This window comes from Oryzias latipes, chromosome 4, assembly GCF_002234675.1.
Source record: "Oryzias latipes chromosome 4, ASM223467v1".
Classification (NCBI taxonomy): domain Eukaryota; kingdom Metazoa; phylum Chordata; class Actinopteri; order Beloniformes; family Adrianichthyidae; genus Oryzias; species Oryzias latipes.
Window position 1 is genome coordinate 26,214,486 of NC_019862.2, and position 18,919 is coordinate 26,233,404.

The 18,919-nt window shown below is 39.6% G+C and overlaps 1 protein-coding gene across 1 annotated transcript; it reads right to left on the reverse strand.

The window, feature by feature from the left end:
- Positions 1–10,083: 10,083 nt before the first annotated feature.
- On the reverse strand, positions 10,084–18,907 carry plpp6 (phospholipid phosphatase 6). Its single transcript, XM_004068174.4, has 2 exons — positions 17,836–18,907; positions 10,084–13,151 (listed from the first exon to the last, which is right to left on the reverse strand). Exons 1-2 carry the CDS (start codon positions 18,302–18,304, stop codon positions 12,778–12,780), a joined length of 843 nt encoding a protein of 280 aa, XP_004068222.1. The 5' UTR covers positions 18,305–18,907; the 3' UTR covers positions 10,084–12,777.
- Between the last annotated feature and the right edge of the window lie 12 nt (positions 18,908–18,919).

An 18,919-nucleotide genomic window follows, 5' to 3' on the forward strand; every position in this document is an offset into this window, starting at 1 on the left:
GAGGAGTACTGTAAGAAACAGAGATATCGAGATGGAAGAAGGAGCTAGCAAGCGAAGGAGGTGTAAAATAATGTCATAAGGAAAAATGCATCAAGGTCAGAAAGGTATTACACGAAGAGCAGGTCAGACTTTGGTCAGCCTGATGGAAATTTCCACTGGTGTCGCTGGCATTCAGACCAAGGCTGATTTTTTGCAGTGCACAAACAGACAAGAGACAAGCAGCCTTTTGTTTAATGTCTTTTTAAAAAGAAAGTGCAGGTGTTTGATGAATATAATCAGTCAATATATATGCATTTTGATTTTGGATGTAAAAAATGTTCTGCTTGGAGGAATCCTAGATGGCAAATGTTTGCAAAACACTTTTTTAAAAATGTGTTCAAAGAAATACAGAGATTAAAAATATATTTTAGTGCAGAGTAAAAGCTTTTTCCATTATATTCTGCTATGGCCACTGTTTTCTCTAAACAAAAACTGACATTTTTAGAAAGCACATTGGTCAACCAGAAGTTGAAAAGTCTGAAAATTTCACGTGGTACAACCACAATATGTCATGCTTGACCTGTTTTCTGGGTTAGAGGTCCTTTGAATTTTATGAATCAATATGCACGGAACAGTGTGTACGGACTTAAACACGATGGTGTGAATTTTGTTGCAGGTTTCCTGTGTTTATAAAAGAAAAAAACAAAGTGTGCCTATCTTATTTCCTTTTCATTTTAATTGCAGTAATTCAGCATTTATGGTTTTACCTCACAAGTTAAACTACAAGATTAACTAGATTTTATATACACTTGCAAATCGCCTGTAAGTTTGCTTTCAAAATTAAACCTATTATCCGCTGTACTTGCTATGTTTTCACTGAGGTGTAAACAGTACGTAATTTCTGCTGACACAAGGTCCCAAACTTGTGGTAGAGCGACATATCGTTCATATAACACTATGGATGACGAGAGGCTGATCACAGAGTTCCAGAACCGCCCCATCCTTTATGATACTGCACATCCTTTTTATAAGGATAACAACAAAAAAGGACAGAGGCTGGGCTGCAGCAGGACTGCAGCCATCCGTAGCTATTATGTGAGTGATCTACCGTAGCTAGACCACTTCGGTGGCTGCTCTGGAGCTGGACTGGATGCAGTGTGAGCCCAGGGTAAGACTGAAGGAGCCACACGTATTGAACACCAATTGAAAATTGAGGCGACATAATCCTCTCAGCGCTGATGTTTCACTTTGACTGTTAATGTTACAGCAATTAGATTTTGTAAGTGTTACGAAATTGGCACTACTTCCTGTCCCAGTCGCAGGACTTCCTGTTTTAACCTTCTCAACATGTTTAGTTCTACACACAATTAATATTTTTGCCTTCACTCATGTGTTAGCTGTCATGTTTAGACTACTATTTCTGTCTGTTACATTGCCAGATTGCCCTGTATTGACTCCCCAGCTGGGATTTCTTCTGCCTGATCTGATATCAAATTTTGATTTGACTAATGCTTCTATTTCATGTGTGCCTGTTAAGAGTTCTGGATTATTTTTTCAGGATCTTTCTAAAGGACCCCAGTTATACCCAGACCTCATACCTAGAACATCCCACCTCAAGGACAAATTTTTTTTTTTTTACTTTGCTGCTGAACAGGGAACTAGAAACACATATATCATTTGATGCCATATCAGTAGATGCGGGAGTGGTTTGACCATTCTATACTCCTGCAGGAGCTAGATTTTTCCTTGGTGGAGAAAAAGGTTGGAGGTCTGTGGCTCTGCATTGATCAAGGAGTTCTGAGCCAAAATACAGTTAAATATCTTTTGTTTTATTCCCAGGGTGCCAGTATCTTCACCCAACTAGACTGTTGCAATGCATAGCACCTGATCCGAATCAAATAGGGTGGAAAACAGCTTCAAACACCTTCTAGCCACTACGAATACCTGGTGATGCAATTTGGACTTACCAACATCCTTGCCCTTTTCCAGCACTTGGTCAATGATGTTCTAGGAGACACGTAGAAAGTGGTTGTTTTTCTGGATAATTTTCTCCTATTCCCGTTCTGAGATTGAGCATGCCAACACACTCCCCAGGTGCTTCAGGGGCTTTGGCAGAACCAGTTATTCAGAAACGCAGAAAAATGTGATTTACACTCTACATTGATCTAATTTCCAATTCATAATCATAATCAATTCTATCGCATCAGTTTTTCCTCACCTCAAAACATTAAAAAAATAATTTTAATGAAACACCAAGGCGGAGCATGCCATCCATATGCTTAAGGAGACTTTATCCTCTGAGCCCATGCTGACACTTCAAAACCCTAGTAAGAAATTTGTGCTCTAGGTATACAGTGACACTGGGGTCGGAAGCATCCTGTATCAGTGCTCTGAGGATCAAAAGGTACATCCATGGGCATTATCTTCCTTGCACTTAAGCTCCAATAAAGAAACTGCTGTGCTGGAGACTGCAAGCTAATTGCTATGAAACTGATTTGAAGGAATGGAGACATTTGCTGGAAGGGGCAGAGCAACACTTTCTGGACTTTCTAGATTAAAAGAACCTCCAATATTGTCACCTAAGAGGTTATACCCAAGTCAAGCCTGCTGGGCCTTGGTCTGTAACCATTTTAATTTCATCTTATCCTGTTAACACAAGTCAGTGGGACAGTTAAAAGACAGTTTGATGGTGATCCAGAAGGTGAGGAATCTGGATTCCTACTGCCCTTTGGAGTTCAGCTGGGAGCTGTACTCGTTAATATTGAAAAGAACGTGGTGCAGTCAACCTCCGAGTGGAAGATTGGAGGACTGGTTCCCGCCTTGCCCACCCATTCATTGTACTGTTCTTGGGCAAGACACTCAACCCCACATTGCTCCTGGTGGTTGTACATTGGCTCCAATGTTTGGCAGTGGAGCCGCCATCAGTGTGTGACTGTGTGTGTGCATCGGTGAATGGGTCTGAGACTGTACAGTGCTTTGAGCCTTCTAAGAAGGTGGTTTTATAATCGGGCACCACTCTTTTTCCAATTAGAGGGGTAAATTAGCTTTTAATGTATCCACAATCTTACTTAAAATGCATTTACTAGTGTAGCAGAATCTTCAGAAAAAAAATCTTTGGAAAAATAATTCTAGAATAAATACAGAAACAGTGACGTCTTTAGAGTTCTCAAAATTATATTTCCCAATTTAAGCATCTGAAGTTGACTTCCATTCGAACCTACTATAGCATCCAGCAAACCTGAATGTTCAGAGTTCACAGCGTTTGACTAGATTCAGGCGGAGAAAGGTTGGACAAAAAAGTGAGAATGGTAGGTGGCCTGTGTGTTTGGACGTAGTTAACTGCTTACAATCAAGTTCAGCTTCACCAGATGGCCAACAATTATGGGCTACTGGCCCACCATCTGGAGGACAAAAGCAGAGGCACTGAAAGTTTAAATTTCTGTGTAATACAGGAGGAAGGCTTCAAAGAAAATGTTTGACGTAAAGAATTTGAAGAGAATATGTTTATGGTAGAAGAGCAATACTTACTGGACCTGTAAGGCTTCTTCACAGAACTAAGATCATGGTTTTACTACAGTCAAAAAGGCTAAGGTTTATTAGGCAATACATTATCATAGTCGGACAATAGTTGCCTTATCATAAAGAAATGACTTGCCTTGAACCTCCGCAGTTCGTCAGTTCACTCAGTTCACTCAGTGCAAATTGGCACCAAGCCCTAGTCAGATAGACTTTACCTGAAGAGCCAGCCCCCATCACTGCTACTGTTCGCACAATAACAGAGCTGAAAGAAGATTCATTGTACACTACAGATCTACCTGCATGATATTCATTCTATGTGGCTGCTTCTCACTTCACTGATGAAAAGTTTTTTTTTTAGAGTAACCCTAGTGCTGTTCAATGCACTATCTTGTGGGGTCTAGATGACCTCACTCCCAATGTCAAAGTGCCTAGGATAGCACAAGGGCTAACCTGAAGGTCTATTGTGTAGACATTGAACTCCTTGTAACTTAGAAATTATTTCTTTGCCCCACAACAAGCTTGTGGTTCCACTCAGATCATAATCAGTTTTAAGTCAGGTTCTCTGATAAAGTTCATGATCAAATGGCTTCAAAGACTTTTTAACTAATAGAACTTAAACTTTGCACAATCTGCCTTGACAACTAACAACATATTATGAAATTACTTTTGCTGTGTAAGTATTTAATAGTTCAGCCATTGCATGCAAGTTATCCCAAGTTATCATTTCACAATCTTGGGTTCTGTCATAAAAGGTTTTCAGTTCTTGGAAATACATGAAGGTGCAAAGGTTCCTGAATAGAATTTTTAAAAAATGGCAAAACAGTTGAGACTATATTTAAAAAAACTGGATTACATAATTTTCTTTGCTAAAAATGGAAAATTTTCATAGGCAATTCTGCAAATTACTAACAATAAGAAAAAAAAGTAATGACTTTGAAAAACTGGGTTTGAGTATCTGGATTTGCTTTAAACTGCTTCTCCTCTTATCTGACTGATATATTGTTTTCTGTTTTATTTTCCAAGTTCAAGTCCTAAATTTAAGACCTCCATCCCTCATTTCTGGTGTGCCACAAGGCTCTGTTTTGGAACCTTTAATGTTAATTTTATATTTGCTACCTTTGCAGCATATTTTAAGTTATTTTAATGATATTTCCTATCAGTGTTATGCTGATGATATTCAGCTTCCAATTTTGTTCTGAGATGGAGACAGTTTTATAACTTCTCGTCTTGGTTATTGCAACTCCATCTTCACATGTTTGGGCAAACAATCTCTAAAACAGCTCCACGTTGTCCAGAATATTGCTGCAATGCTTTTAACCAAATCCTCAGAGTTTTCACACCTCACCCCGTTATTAATCCAGCTGCCCCGGCTCCCTGTTTCCGAGTGCATTTTAAAAATCCTGGTTTTAACATACAGAGCTCTGAGTAACAAAGCACCGGTCCATATAAAAGACCTTGTGCAGCCGTGCACTCCAGCAGGTTCCTGAGATCATGTGACCAGGGTCTGCTGGTTGTTAAGAGAACCCGGTTAAAAACTAAAGGTGACAGAGCCTTTGCAGCATTGGCTTCATCCCTCTGGAACTCCTTCCTCTTAGCCTCAGACCTGTGGACTCTGTGATTTCTTTCAGAAGCAGCTAAAAACGTATATAAAATTTATTTTTCTTTATTCTCTTTTTATATTCTCTATTTTACTGTGAAGCACTTTGGGAATTGTATCTTGAAATGTGCTATATAAATAAGTTTAGTATTGTTATTATAAAGATCAAGGACAAAACAAAACCCATCTTTATTATGACCTGATCCTTCTTAAAAGGTCTGAAAGTGTGAAATGCTGACCCAAATCCTTTTTACTTGACTTAAGTTCAGTTTGTGTCCTAATAGCAAGTTAAGTAACACAAGGATACACCTGGATACACATGTATGTAGCGCTGTTGATTATAAAACCCAAACACATTCCCTTTTCATGATGTTTTTCATCAAACTGCACTGTAAAAACAGGCCCCTTTAAAAAAGATAAAACATTTGTACCCCATTGGCAGTTTATCTTCAAAATAAGGTTTTTTGCTTTTGAAAAACTTTCTTGATGAGATAATTTTTCATGTAAGACAGATTTATTTTTCTTTTTACTTTTCAAGATTTCATTTTTTGCAGTGTGAGCACATTAGCAGGGATGTTACCACGCACACAACCTGGCATGCAGATTTTAAAATGTATATATTTTCCATTCACAAATTAGAAATGCATCTTTGAGAGACATTTATCATAGTCATAAGACTGACAGTTGCACAGACTAAACAGGGGTTCCTTAGCCTTTTGGTAGAACACAAAGAAACACATAGATGATTAAAAAAAAAGCTGCCTTTGAGACTAGCTATTAAAAGAGACCAGTCCCAAAACAGACAAACAATTTGATAGCAACAACATTGACATCAGAATCTGCAGATCAGAGAATGTTTGGATGTCATCCACCATTACAAACTACAAATGGATCAGTGGAGGAACACAGAGGGTGAGGCGTGTATGTAATATATCTGTCTTTTTGCACTAGAGATAAAAAAGGAGCTTAATTTTACGAGGAAGAGAAAAGTTCTGCCTTTTTTTATGTACTTGTGGTTTTTGACATAAATCTGATGCTTTATTAGTGTCAATAAAACTTGAATAATTGATGATGCATTCATCAGATTTTAAGGCGAGACAAGACAGGTTTATTTGTACAACAAAAGTCATACTCTAAAGGCCCGTACACAACGGAACGAATATTCACCAGCCGTCACTCGCCAGCGTTTTTCAACACGTTTTTTGTGTTCACACCCAGGCGATTTTCGCTGACGATGAGCCGAGCGAACATGCAATTTCGTTCCCTGACATTAGATGGCGCTTAATGTAAAACAGAAATACTCCTGTAGACAAGGTGGCGCTGCGCAACTTTATGCTTCTTAAAGTCGCTTTTCACTCAGAAGTATTTACGCGTTTGTCAGAATCAAACAAAAAAAACATGAATATTTCCAGCACCAGTAGCTCTAGCTCCAGTTCCAGCAAAGAAGAAACTGTTATTCTGTTTATGATGAAAGACGCCGGAAAAGACGACGATTTTGGGTACATCCCATAGTTACGAGAAGAGAAGAACCTGGGGAGTTTTATCGACTGGTACAAGAGCTGAAAATGTATCATGAGCGTTTTCAGGGATATTTTAGAATGTCCGTCAGTGAGTGCATCTTCTTCGTCTTATTTCTTCGCGGCAGTGTAGACGCTACTTGGCGTATATCTTCGCCGTGACGTATGTGTGCTCAGCAAGACAGTTTTGTGTTTGAGCGCTCCCAAGTTGTGTTTTACTGTAACTTCAGAAGCTCCAGATACGTGTGCAAAAGCGCCATTCTCATTGGTCGCATAGTTTTTGAGGTGGCGCGTCAAACCAAAAAAACGAACCCGAGGCTTTTTTTAAAAAATGAAGCTTCTACGCATGGCGTTTTTCGCGTCGGTGTGCACACTCACATTGGTGCCCTTTGTTTAGTCACGAGGCGTTAAACGTCGGCGAATATTGCACACGAAATTCGTCCCGGTGTGAACGGGCCTTAAGGCAGTGTTTTTTAACTGATCTAAAAGCATTTCCCATCTCCAGGACATCAGCTCTTTGTTCATCCAAACAGGCCCTGATAAAACACTGAATAGTTAGGAATATGAAAGATCATAAAATACTTTTTTCTTTGTCTGTATTTGATTCTATTAAAGAAATTTTGATAAGAATGATGGTACCGCGACTTGGCTGCAGCTAAAGCTGTTTTCGGAAAAGTCCTGCCCCTTTAACTATCTCCACCAATCATTCTTGGAGGCTTAATCACACGTCATCAGTCTGACCAATGAGAAGTGGTTAAAGTCTTCAGTTGCTTGTTCCAATTCTGCTCGTAAAGTCTCTCAGTTCCAACAAAAATACCAGCCAAAGCTCGTCTTTAGCGGTTTAATTTTCCCCAGGATCCGGTGTCAGACCGTGGAACATGTGAACAAAACAATGAAGCTAGGAGACGCTAGTCTGTCTGCCACTACATCTCCCATGATGCATTGGGTTAAAGTGACAGCGTCTCAGCGCACAGTAAGTCTCTCCTCTTAAACGTCTTGAAACCACAACGAACACACATCAAACATTTTTCAAATCTTTTAACTTAACTTTTATTACATCTTTTAGAAAAAAACAGCTGCAGATTGTGGAGGGGCTATAGATCAATTCAGACTATAAGTTTCTTCTTTTTTTTAATTTTTGGATGCTGGTGTGCCGCGGGACTTTTGTCAAGGATAAAGTGTGCCGTGGCTCAAAAAAGGTTTAAAAACACTGATCTAAGGGAGTCAAAGTGCTTTACAGAAGAATGAGAAATTTGAAAGCCCAACAAGATAACCACTAAACAGTAAAGATGCACTATAAAGCGTAAAATCATGAGAAATACCTTTAACAAGATTAGCAAAGAGGGGTGCAGAAAAAAAGACTTTCACTTGTAGATTAATCTAAAGGTTTGTACCCAGAACTTGTGCTATGTTGGTTTGTCTAATGTCATCAGCACTGCTGCTCCAGATTGCATAAAAGCAAAACGCTGTTTCACTCTGTTTAGTCCTGATCAAGACCAAATCAGATTATGACCATAAAATCATTAACAGGCTGGAGTGTGGTTTTCAGGTCTAATGTAAAACGTTGCTTTTTCTGCTACCTTTCTTTGAAGTCCTGTTTTGTTTAACTATTATTGTTGTTTTTTTCCTGTCTTCTGCAAAACTTTTACATCTTTGTAAAAGTAGTTTTAGATTTTACTGTCAAGATTTGATTCTTTCGAGGAAACCACACATATTATTCTTAAGTGTGCACCAGAGGAATGCCTTGAGGCAAAAACAAAAAAAAAACAGCTTTATCAGCTGTTTACATTTCAGCAGAATACTCTCATGCTCAGAATGTCAAGTTACTGTTATGATGTGGGCTGTGCTTTGCTCCAGGGCAGAGCATGAAGTATCTGTTAAGTTTTGTCTCAGGAACTCTGCTTTATGACTGCAACACTATGTGCACTTTTAACTCACAAATCATAATTTATCCATGCATTAAATTTGTGCTGATGCTTATTTTTATAAAACCCACTCTGAACCAGAACTGCTAGTCTCCGCCTGTGTTCTGTTCACTCGAGTAGATAAGGAGGGGTAAGGGGGAAGCCCAGCCATTTTTTCTCTGCAAAAACCATCCAATTATTTAATTTTTTCAGGCCATCACATTTGGCGGGGCAGTCACAGAATTTAGGGGGCATTCCCCCGCCTGCCCATGCCTTCATCAGGCCTTGCTGCTGCCTCCATTTGCATGATTTCAGTCCTTTCCTATTCTGACATGGATCTTGTTGCAGGATGAACCCCTGAACATAGGTGCAGTGCAGAAGTAGAACTACATGTTGCTGCAGAATGATGTGGTAACCGTGTTGGCTCAGGTTCCCTCTCACGCTGTCAGTCACCCACCATGAATCTTACAAAACAACTCCATATCATTACACTTCCCCCTCCATGTTTCACAGTTGATGCTACACCCAGTGGAGCCATCCTTTCACCCATTTTTTTTACAAAGACTCTGCACGATTAACCAAAGATTTCAAACTGCGAATCATCGATCATCATCATCATTCTTGCAGTCTTTCACAGTCCAGTGGGTGTGTTTAATGGCCCGAGGAAGCCTGTTCAGTCTTAGATTCCTTTCTTGCTGCAACTCATCCTGTCAGCCCAGCAGCTCAAAGTCTTCTCTTCACATTTCCAGTGACCACAGTTAAGCTGTTTGTGAAGCTTTAGACTTGTAAGCTGCCTAATATGCAGGTTTTAACTTGCCTCGTGATTCACTTGTGACTTCGGTTCCGTCATACCTCTTACTGTTTGAGATCCTTTCAATTCTTAGTTTTGAGGCTAAAAGTAACTGTTCTCACAGACACTTTGACTTTCTTTCTCTTTCTGTCAGTAAGAAAGTCTTTTCCATTGGTTTTTTTTTTTCCCCTTTTTTTGCCATTTTTTTCAAACAACACACTAATTTTAGCAGAATAATATTTAAGTTCATGAGGATTTGGCACCACATTAAGTTCTAAATTTAAAAAAAAAGTTCCTGTAGAAATTACTTTTAAAACTTATCAACCATTGTTGCACATAAATAGACTCAAATTGTTCATTGTTAAATTGTTGAAAGGCCGTCTTTGTTTTAAATCTACGGAATTTTTAATTTTAAGTTATCTTTATTTTTTTTTTAACCTTTTGCAGTACAAAAATGAATATTTTTTGGCATTTCAAGTTCATTTTTTGGACCATTTTGAACAGAAAAAAGTTTACTTGAATAGTTTAGAGATGTTTCCCTTCTATTGTAGTTTTTCAGCTTTAAAGGATACATACTTAAGCAGTTAGAACATCCCAAATGTCAGCCAGTGAGCAAATATATTTCTCCCTAATGAGGCACATTCGCCTCTGTCCTTTTTCGTGTTCTGCTATTTTTAGTGTGAAAGTAAAACATAAACATTTCCTCTCTTTAAAAAAAAGGGTGGATTTCCTGGACTTATGTTACAACAGTAGGTAGATAATCATGAAGGAAGTCGGTCAAGTTTCTTCCCATTTTAATAAGAAATGATCACAACTGAAATCAGAGAATATCTGACAGCAGCTTTAAACCCATCTATAACGGCACAGAAGTTACATCACCATGTAAATATGTCCAAAAATCATATCGGCACAATAAACACAGAAACATCTATCATACATAGCAGGCATATTACTGAGTGTAGGAAAAAATGCTGGTTTGATGTGCAGAACAGAATAAGGTGACTAGGATGAAGAGGTGCACAGACAAAAAAAATAAATAAAGTTTCATTTTCTCACGTGTGATGTGCAAAAATCACTCCAACCAACAAAGATCTAAAGTGACAACTTTTTTTGTTTAACACTAACAATTTCATTTGGTTTTGAGACATTTAAAAAAAAAAAGTTTCTAAACTAATTTGGTCATAAACTCTATATTCCAGCCTATTGCTATTGTTTTTTTATTACCCAAAAAATTGCAGTGGGAAGAAGAAAGAGGACACAGAGCGATCAAAGAATGAAAGAGAATAGAAGATTACATCCCTTTATCTCCCATTTGATTCAATCAATTAACACAAAGCACATTTTAATCTTGATGAAAGCAAAGCAGGTGGAAAAAAAAACATCCAAACAGAGCGATCTTGTGAAAAATAATGTAAACTAGCAGGAGCCAAATGTTCCAGCTCAAGCTGACTGCTGGTATTCTAGATAGTGAAACTCTGCTTAACCCATCAGAGAGCAGGGAACTCATGCAGGATGGAAACAACAACTTTGAACGTTGTAAAGGCAATATGAAGCAAGACAGGAAAACCCCTAACTTCATGGGATTCATATGATCATAAAATAACTTCAAGTAAAAATTGTGTTTTATTGTCACAATAGATTATTGTTTAAAATAAACTCTTGAATACAAAGGTGTTTGGGCAGCAGCTGGAATGACTTTAAACCAATCATTTCAATTTACAGATCCAAAAAAGCATCTCTTTCTCTGGGTAACAGAACCGGTCTGCAGGTCTACTTTGGTTGTCGTGACATAGAAGAAAAACAACAATGTGACCCTTTTGGCAGCTTGACAGACTATTGCACAGTGAAATCAGTGAAATTCTAGGCTGTATGTGAGGAACTATTACATTCACCTCAGCACATTGTCATCTAAGCATTACTTCCTGCATAATGTGACACTAATGCATAAAATGCGCCTTAAAGGCTGAAGCTGCGTGGATTCGTAAAACCATGTTTGTTGTATCGTAAATGTAAACATAGGAAATATCTACAGGGTCCTCGGGAATGATTTCACAGTTCTGGAATGACGCAAGATTCGGAATAACAGATGATATTTTTCCTTTCAATAGTATCTGATGCTGTGACTCGTTTTCAGTCGCTTCTGGAAGCGAGCACAGTCACACTGCATGGCGCCATCACTTATATTCCAATATTGCTCTTTTTTTTTTTTTAAAGATTATCAGTGTAAACTATATATTATTTTCCACAAATAAAAACAACTGATGAGAATAGACAAGAGGTCTGTGCTCAGCTCATGCTGAAATTTCAATTTCCTGTTTTGGTTTTTCCTTTTTTTTGGAATCTGATGCTTTTTTTTGTTTTTTTTTTAACACAGAACAAGAAAAGGTTGAACATTATTCCATGCTAAATACATCTACTTTACTGTATAAAAGGCAAAAGCAGCACACTTTTATGGAAATCTACTCAGCACTGACTAATGAAATTCCACATAACAGTCGTTTGTTGATTTTTTTCTATAATTTCATGTTTTTGACAAAAATAAGAACACTGATAAGTTTCATATTGCTTAGAAGAAGATGAAAGCAGAAATGTATCCTGCTGCATATAATCATGTGTGCAGCAGTGACAAGATCACAGACTTCTACTGCCACCAATCTTCCGAGGATAAGAACCAGTGAAGATGACGTAAAGCCGTTACGCAAGACTTCATGCGCTGTGGGTCTAATTGGAGACCAAACTGCTGCCAGTTTTACCAGCGGTAAAAAGTTGCAAAGTCTTCAGTGGAGTACAGTACTTTTGTACGCATTTACAGCATAGCGAGAAAAAACCTGTAGTTTCTGCCAGCAAACAGTCTGCATGCAAACATCTAAAGCTTTAGTGCAGTATTTGCTTGCTGGAATATTAGAGATAAAACATAAACCTATTTTGCAGAAAATGACTACCTCAGATCAGAACTGCACTGATAAAAGTACATTAAGTACATTTTTCCACTAAGGAATTTAGCTGTAATCTTGTGATTTAAAAGCTGCACCCACAGCCTCAATATTTCAGTGCATTTGGTCTAAAAGTGCATTCTGGATCGAAACATTTCTGATAACAAATGCAAAATCATTTCGCTCATGGAATTTATCTGAGCAGATAAGATTTGGCTGATGATTAATTTAAAAAAAAAAAAGGCCGAACAGTAAAAACAGTTAAAAATATTCATATATTATGTGTGAAATACAAACAAGGACAAAAAGATCGAAAGAAAGAAATCTTCATGCGAGGACATGTCCTCCACAAATCCACTGAAAGCTTAAACATTGAACTATTTGCTTAGTGCCTTTACTACGGATGCCAGAATTCTCGGTTGACTGTTCAGTTTTAGAAGAAAGGAACAACATGTGTTTAAGAAAAATGAATGAATCAATGTGAATGTAAAGAACAAGAGAAAGGTGTTAGGATAGAAATATCCTCTTTCTGCAGGGCTCAGTTTAAAACGGTTTGTCCCAGCAGCTCTTGTAGAGTTTCAGTCGACAGCCACATCATCTCCACTATGTTGTACTGGAAATAGCCCATCCAGAAGCCAAACAGCACATCAGTGACATGGTGGCGGCCCAGCAGCACACGGCTCAGTCCCACCAGAAGCACCCAGAGGACGACGAGGACCCTCAGCGGTGCAGCCAGCACCAGGTGGACCAGCAGGAAGCGGCCACACATGGCGGCGCGCGTTGCGTGGCCAGAGGGGAAGGAGAAGCGGTCCACAGAGAAGGTGGCAAACATGTCCATTCGATTATGTGCTGGACGGCGGCGGCGCACCACGGCCTTAACGATGCCGACCAGGACGAGGTCCAGCAAAAGTCCTATAGGTGATGAAGGTGAAGAAGAAGAGTTAGAGGGGATGAGGACACTACAGCCACAAAAACATGCAGCCTTGAAATCAAAAAGACAATCTCGCCTGGATTTAACAAGTCTTTGCTTTGGCGCCATCTGGTGGAAACTTTAGGAAAAGTGAAAAGCCTCACACTTCATCCTATACCTAGCCCCATTAAAACTGGAATAATTTCTATTTAGGATATTACAAATGAATCATCTTAGATCAGGGGAGTACGACCGGGGACGGCATCCTGCTGGCTTTTCAGAAAACCAACCTTTCTGCTGATGATTACCTGGATCAGGTGTGTTTGGCCACTAAGATGCTGCAATAACAGGTAAAAAAAGAATGTCAGCATGGAGCTTAACACCTCTTTCCTAGAGTAATCCTAAATCCTTTGTAAGCAGACTTCATTTAAAAAAAAAGAATCAAATAAGCAGCTGATCCAATCAGCTGTGACTCATTTCAGTGTCCTGTAAGCCATCACACTATCGGGCAGGATCAGGTCACACATTTAAATCAATGCAACTAATGTGATCATAGTTCATCCTTCAGTGTTTGCTTCCAGCTCTGTGCGGTTAACTGCATGTTACACTGAGCAGAGGCCTCTGAACAAACTACAGGGTTTCTACACCAAGTTCCTGTGGATTCAAGGAGACCACAAGTAGAGAAGAATTTGAGGAGCGAAGAAACAAATCAACAGAACAAAATGTCATTGTGTGAGTTTGCAACCATGAAGCCTCTCATTCCTACAAGAAGACGCACTGTAAGAGCTTTAGACCAGTATGTTTTGTGATTACATTCAGCATTCAGATGGAACTTTACAATTATGCTATAATGATCAAAAATACCTTTTTCGACTTCATATGTCCTGAAAATATTGCTAAGTCTTTAAATTTGGTTATTTGTGACTTAGATAAACTACACTTCTACTTTCTTTTGAAAGAAAAATGACTATTTTGGCAGTTCCTGGAAGAACTTTACATATTTAGCATATTAACTGAGTAAAGACTTAATGTATTTATCATTTTTAAAATTGAACACGCATCAAAATGACAACAGGCATGTCCAAAGTCCGGCCCATGAATTTAGGCCGAATGTGGCCTAAATTCAAATTTGTCCCAGGCCCATGGTTTCTGTCATCAATTCAATTTTCTTTTAAATATTTTCTTTATTTTATTTCTTGTCTTCAAATATGAAATTGGCAGTAATTTTGGTTTAAAAAATGTATGTAGATGTATTTCTGTTCATGTGAAGAAATAAAACTATCCCAATGCAACAAGAATGTCATTAAATACTTCATTTGTATTTAATGTTACAATGAAGCCTCGTTCCACTGAGCGGTACGGTTTCGAATATTCCGGAAAATTCATGTGAGCATTTCCGCTCAATGGTGGACCATCACGGCGCATGCAGGGTGTAGACCGATTGTGTGCCTTTGTGTCATAATAGTGCGACTACAGCAAAAGAAAAGCTATCAACAACAAAAAAGGACATCATCCAGCAGATCCCTTGTTTCCTGCTTGGCTTTTGGTATTTTCTATATACAGTGGGACAAAAAAAGTATTTAGTTAGCCACCAATTGTGCAAGTTCTCCATCTAATAACGATGAGAGAGGCCTGTCATTTCATCATAGATATACCTCACAATGAGAGACAAATTCACAAAAAAAAATCCAGAAAATCACATTATCTGATTTTTAAAGAATTTATTTGTAAATTATGATGGAAATTACGTATTTGGTCAATGACAAACAAGCAAGATTTCTGGGTCTCACAGACTTGTAACTTCTTCTGTAAGAGGATCTTCTGTCCTCCACTCGTTACCTGTATTAATGGGACCTGTTTGAAATGGTTATCTATAGAAAAGACACCTGTCCACAAACTGAAACAGTCACACTCCAAACTCCACTATGGCCAAGACCAAAGAGCTGTCTAAGGACACCAGAAACCAAATTGTTGACCTGCACCAGGCTGGGAGACTGAATCTGCAACAGGTAAGCAGCTTGATGTGAAGAAATCAACTGTGGAAGAATTTATTAGGGGGCTCCCTGCAAGAACTCACCCCGTGGGGTCAAAATGATCACAAGAACGGTGAGCAAACATCGCACAACCACATGGGGGACCTAGTGAATGACCTGCAGAGATCTGGGACCAAAGTTAAAATGTCTACCATCAGTAACACATTACGGCGCCAGGGACTCAAATTCTCCAGTGGCAGACGTGTCCCCCTGCTAAAATCAGTTCATGCGCAGGCCCGCCTTAAGTTTGCTAGACAGCATTTGGATGATCCAGAAGAGGATTGGGAGAATTTCCTATGGTTAAACAAAAACAAAATAGAACTTTTTGGTAAAAACTCCACTCGTCATGTTTGGAGGAGAAAGAATGCTGAGTTACGTCCAAAGAACACCATGCCTACTAGGGTTGTGCCGATACCATCGTCCATGGTGATGGCTGACTGACCTCACAATGGAGAGACACCATCATGATGCCACGCCCCTGCCACGCTGCAAGTCGACACCATAAGCCGCGGTTACATGTGCAAAATATCTTGATCGGATCAATGGTCAGATTAGAATTTAACCGTGTACATGGGCCCAGAAAAACTTATTCCGATTATAACAAACGTTCACATGGGTCACATTCGCACTTGCGCAGTAGGGTTTGAAATACCGGAAGAGGAAATGAGTTCCGCTGTAAACATGGCAAGCTGCCACATACATAGATATCTGGCAGCTCGGTAACACACGAGATGATCTTCTAAACGTGCTTTTATTATTGTTACGGTTACTATGAAGGGCCTGTTCGCTCATTTTAAGTTTAATCTGTGTGGTCAGTGCTTTTTTTGTGGAAGAACGGAGCCGGAAATAGCCAGGGTTAGGAGAGGCTAACATGCGCTAACAACAACATTAGCCCTGTTTGATAAACATAAAATCCATGCAGGAAATGCTGAAATCTGCAGCTTGGCTGCATGCAAATATGTGGGAATAACATCAGCCTTTATTTTGTCGGGACACGACTGGAAACACAAATCCATGTTGATTGTTTGAACAGTTTCTAAGGACTGAGCGACATTTCTGCTTTGAAAAACTCACACACCGCCCCAAAGCCGCTGTGTGAGCTGACGGTCCGAACTCTGCCCGGACACACACACTTTTACCGGAAGACCCGGTTCACCTGAGTTCGGTAGCTCGTTCAGCTAGAGCTGCGGAACGGATCGCAGTCTGAAGTCTCCCACACGTAACAAAGCATCCTCCCTTTCCCTCAAACACAAAGCTATGAGTCCGGCTGCTCTGCTCAGAGACACGGTCGCTCAGTCCACCGGTCCACCTGACTAATCAAGAGCGGGAGCGAACTACTTCTTTTCCATTTTGTTTGTTATTTTTTTTTGTTAAAGTCACTTCCCTCAGTTTATACTGGACATTATTATTGTCATCGCGGACGAGTCATTAGTTAGGAACTAAAATAAATAAAGTAATAAAGTAAAATAACAAATAATAATTATATAATAACGAGAAATTAAAAACGCCCCCCCCCCAACGATATCATCGGCCATCCCGGTGTTTTACTGTAAACATCGTCAACTGCCAATGTAAGGGACATCGCCAAACTCTAATACCTACTATAAAGCATGGGGGCAAAAACATCGTGTTTTGGGGCTGTTTTTCAGCAAAAGGGCCAGGGTGACTGATCTGTGTAAAAGAAAGAATGAATGGGGCCATGTATCATCAGATTTTGAGAGAAAACCTCCTTCCATCAGCAAGGACATTGAAGATGAAACGTGGCTGGGTCTGTCAGCATGAAAACGATCACAAACACAGTGCCCGGGTAACGAGGGAGTGGCTTCTAAAGAAACATTTCAAGGTCCTGGAGTGGCCTAGCCAGTCTCCAGATCTCAACCCCATAGAAAATCTTTAGAGGGAGTTGAAAGTCAGCGACAGCCCCAAAACATCACTGCTCTAGAGGAGATCTGCATGAAGGAATGGGCCAAAATACCAGCTTGAGAAAATCTAGTGAGGATTTACAGAAAACATTTGACAGCTGTCATTGTCAACAAAGGGTATATAACAAAGTATTAAGTTGAACTTTTCTTATTGACCAAATACTTATTTTCAACCATAATTTACAGATAAATTGGTGAAATTAGACAATCTGATCTTCTGGATTTTTTTTTCATCATTTTGTTTTTATCATAGTTAAGGTACGGTGAAAATGACAGGCCTCTCTCATCTTTTTTTAAGTGGGAGAACTTGCACAACTGGTGGCTGACTAAATACTTTTTTTCTTTAATTCAGTGTGTTTGGTTTCTGGCCACTTTTCCTGCCCTAAAGTACTATCTAGGGTCTGAAGTCAAAGCACACTTATTCAAACAGGACACGAAACACCATACGGTCTCCAAGACTTATCTGTAGCACGATGCCCAGACAAACTGTTTCAATACGCACTCATGGTTCACAGTGGGATCCAACCTTAAATCAATCTATTGACTTCTGAGCTTTTATTGTGGTGGGGTCCTTGCAGGTGTACTTCCTTCGACTTGTTAAGTGGAAAGATCTTTTAATAGCACACTGAAATGAGATTAACTTTTGTAAACAAGTTAATTCCACGTGAAGGGAGGATGAGGAAAGTTATTCCAGAAGGCTGCGTGAGGAAAAAACACAAATGTTTGTTTACCTATTAGAAGGTTAAGCATGACTCCTTGTCCTGCAGCACTGTCACTCTTGTACAAACAGTATACGGTACCAGCCAACCATGGAATGCCGTGTCCCGAGACCTCAATCAGTTTCATGACGGGTCGCACACTCCCCCAGGACGAGTCCTCCTTGGCGCACACCCCCAACCGCTTCGACATCCACAGGTCGATGGCGAGCAGGGAGCTGAGCGCGACGCGGATGAGTGAAGGGTTGAGCCGTATGCCGTCCTCTTCAGGTGGCCCCGAGGCCGTGGAGGAGTTGGAGCCACGGCGCCGAGTGGGACTTTCCGACGCTCGTAGACGTGCGGTGGTCGGGTCAGAGCCCTGGCGCTGGACGTGGAGCGGCGAGGACCGGTTAAGCGGCTTCGTCAGCGACATGAATTCAAACGAGCTGCCGCCGGGCACCGGGCTTCCGCTTCGCGCAGAGTTTTTTGCTTTAGGAGAAGGCATTTGACCGTTTATCTGCGGTTCCGTGCGTGAAATTATGCGATGAATCCGCTATGGTCGTTTTGTGGCGGATTGGGGAGCAGGTTGTTTCCAATTCAGTTCATCTCCTACTACACCGGAAAGCCGCCATTTTTGTTTTTCTTTCCGCAAAGAACTTTGGGTAAATGCCTTAAAGTTGCAAAGGAAAATACGTAGGATACTTCTTATTTTATTTTTATTTTCTTTTGCGTGTGTGTTTTACTGAAACAAAGCATTTTTATTTACAAATAGTACTCTAAATTAAATTTCTACATACATATATATTGCTGCACGTACATTTATAAAACACAATCGCCCCCTCACAGCGCTGCTAACTAACAACTCATTAGATATTATTAATAGTAAAAGAAAAATATTTTTGGTTGTTTAATACAAACATATAACTTTTATGTTTTGTTTACATTTCCATTTTTATTTGCAATGTGCTATTTTCTGATTGGGTTCTGCTAGACGTTTGTGGTTCTTTCGCAAAGAACCCTGGGAAAATGAGTTTCATTTAATATGCAACTTATCAGATACAACTAACAGGTTTAAAAAACATTTTTTGATTCTATAACATATGAATATTCATAGACATAA

Coding starts and splice junctions, on each gene's coding strand:
- plpp6 (XM_004068174.4), bottom strand. CDS start 18,304: ATGCCTTCTCCTAAAGCAAAAAACTCTGCGCGAAGCGGAAGCCCGGTG. Junction 13,152..17,835: donor CATGCTTAACCTTCTAATAG/GTAAACAAACAT, acceptor CATCACCTATAG/GACTTTTGCTGGACCTCGTC.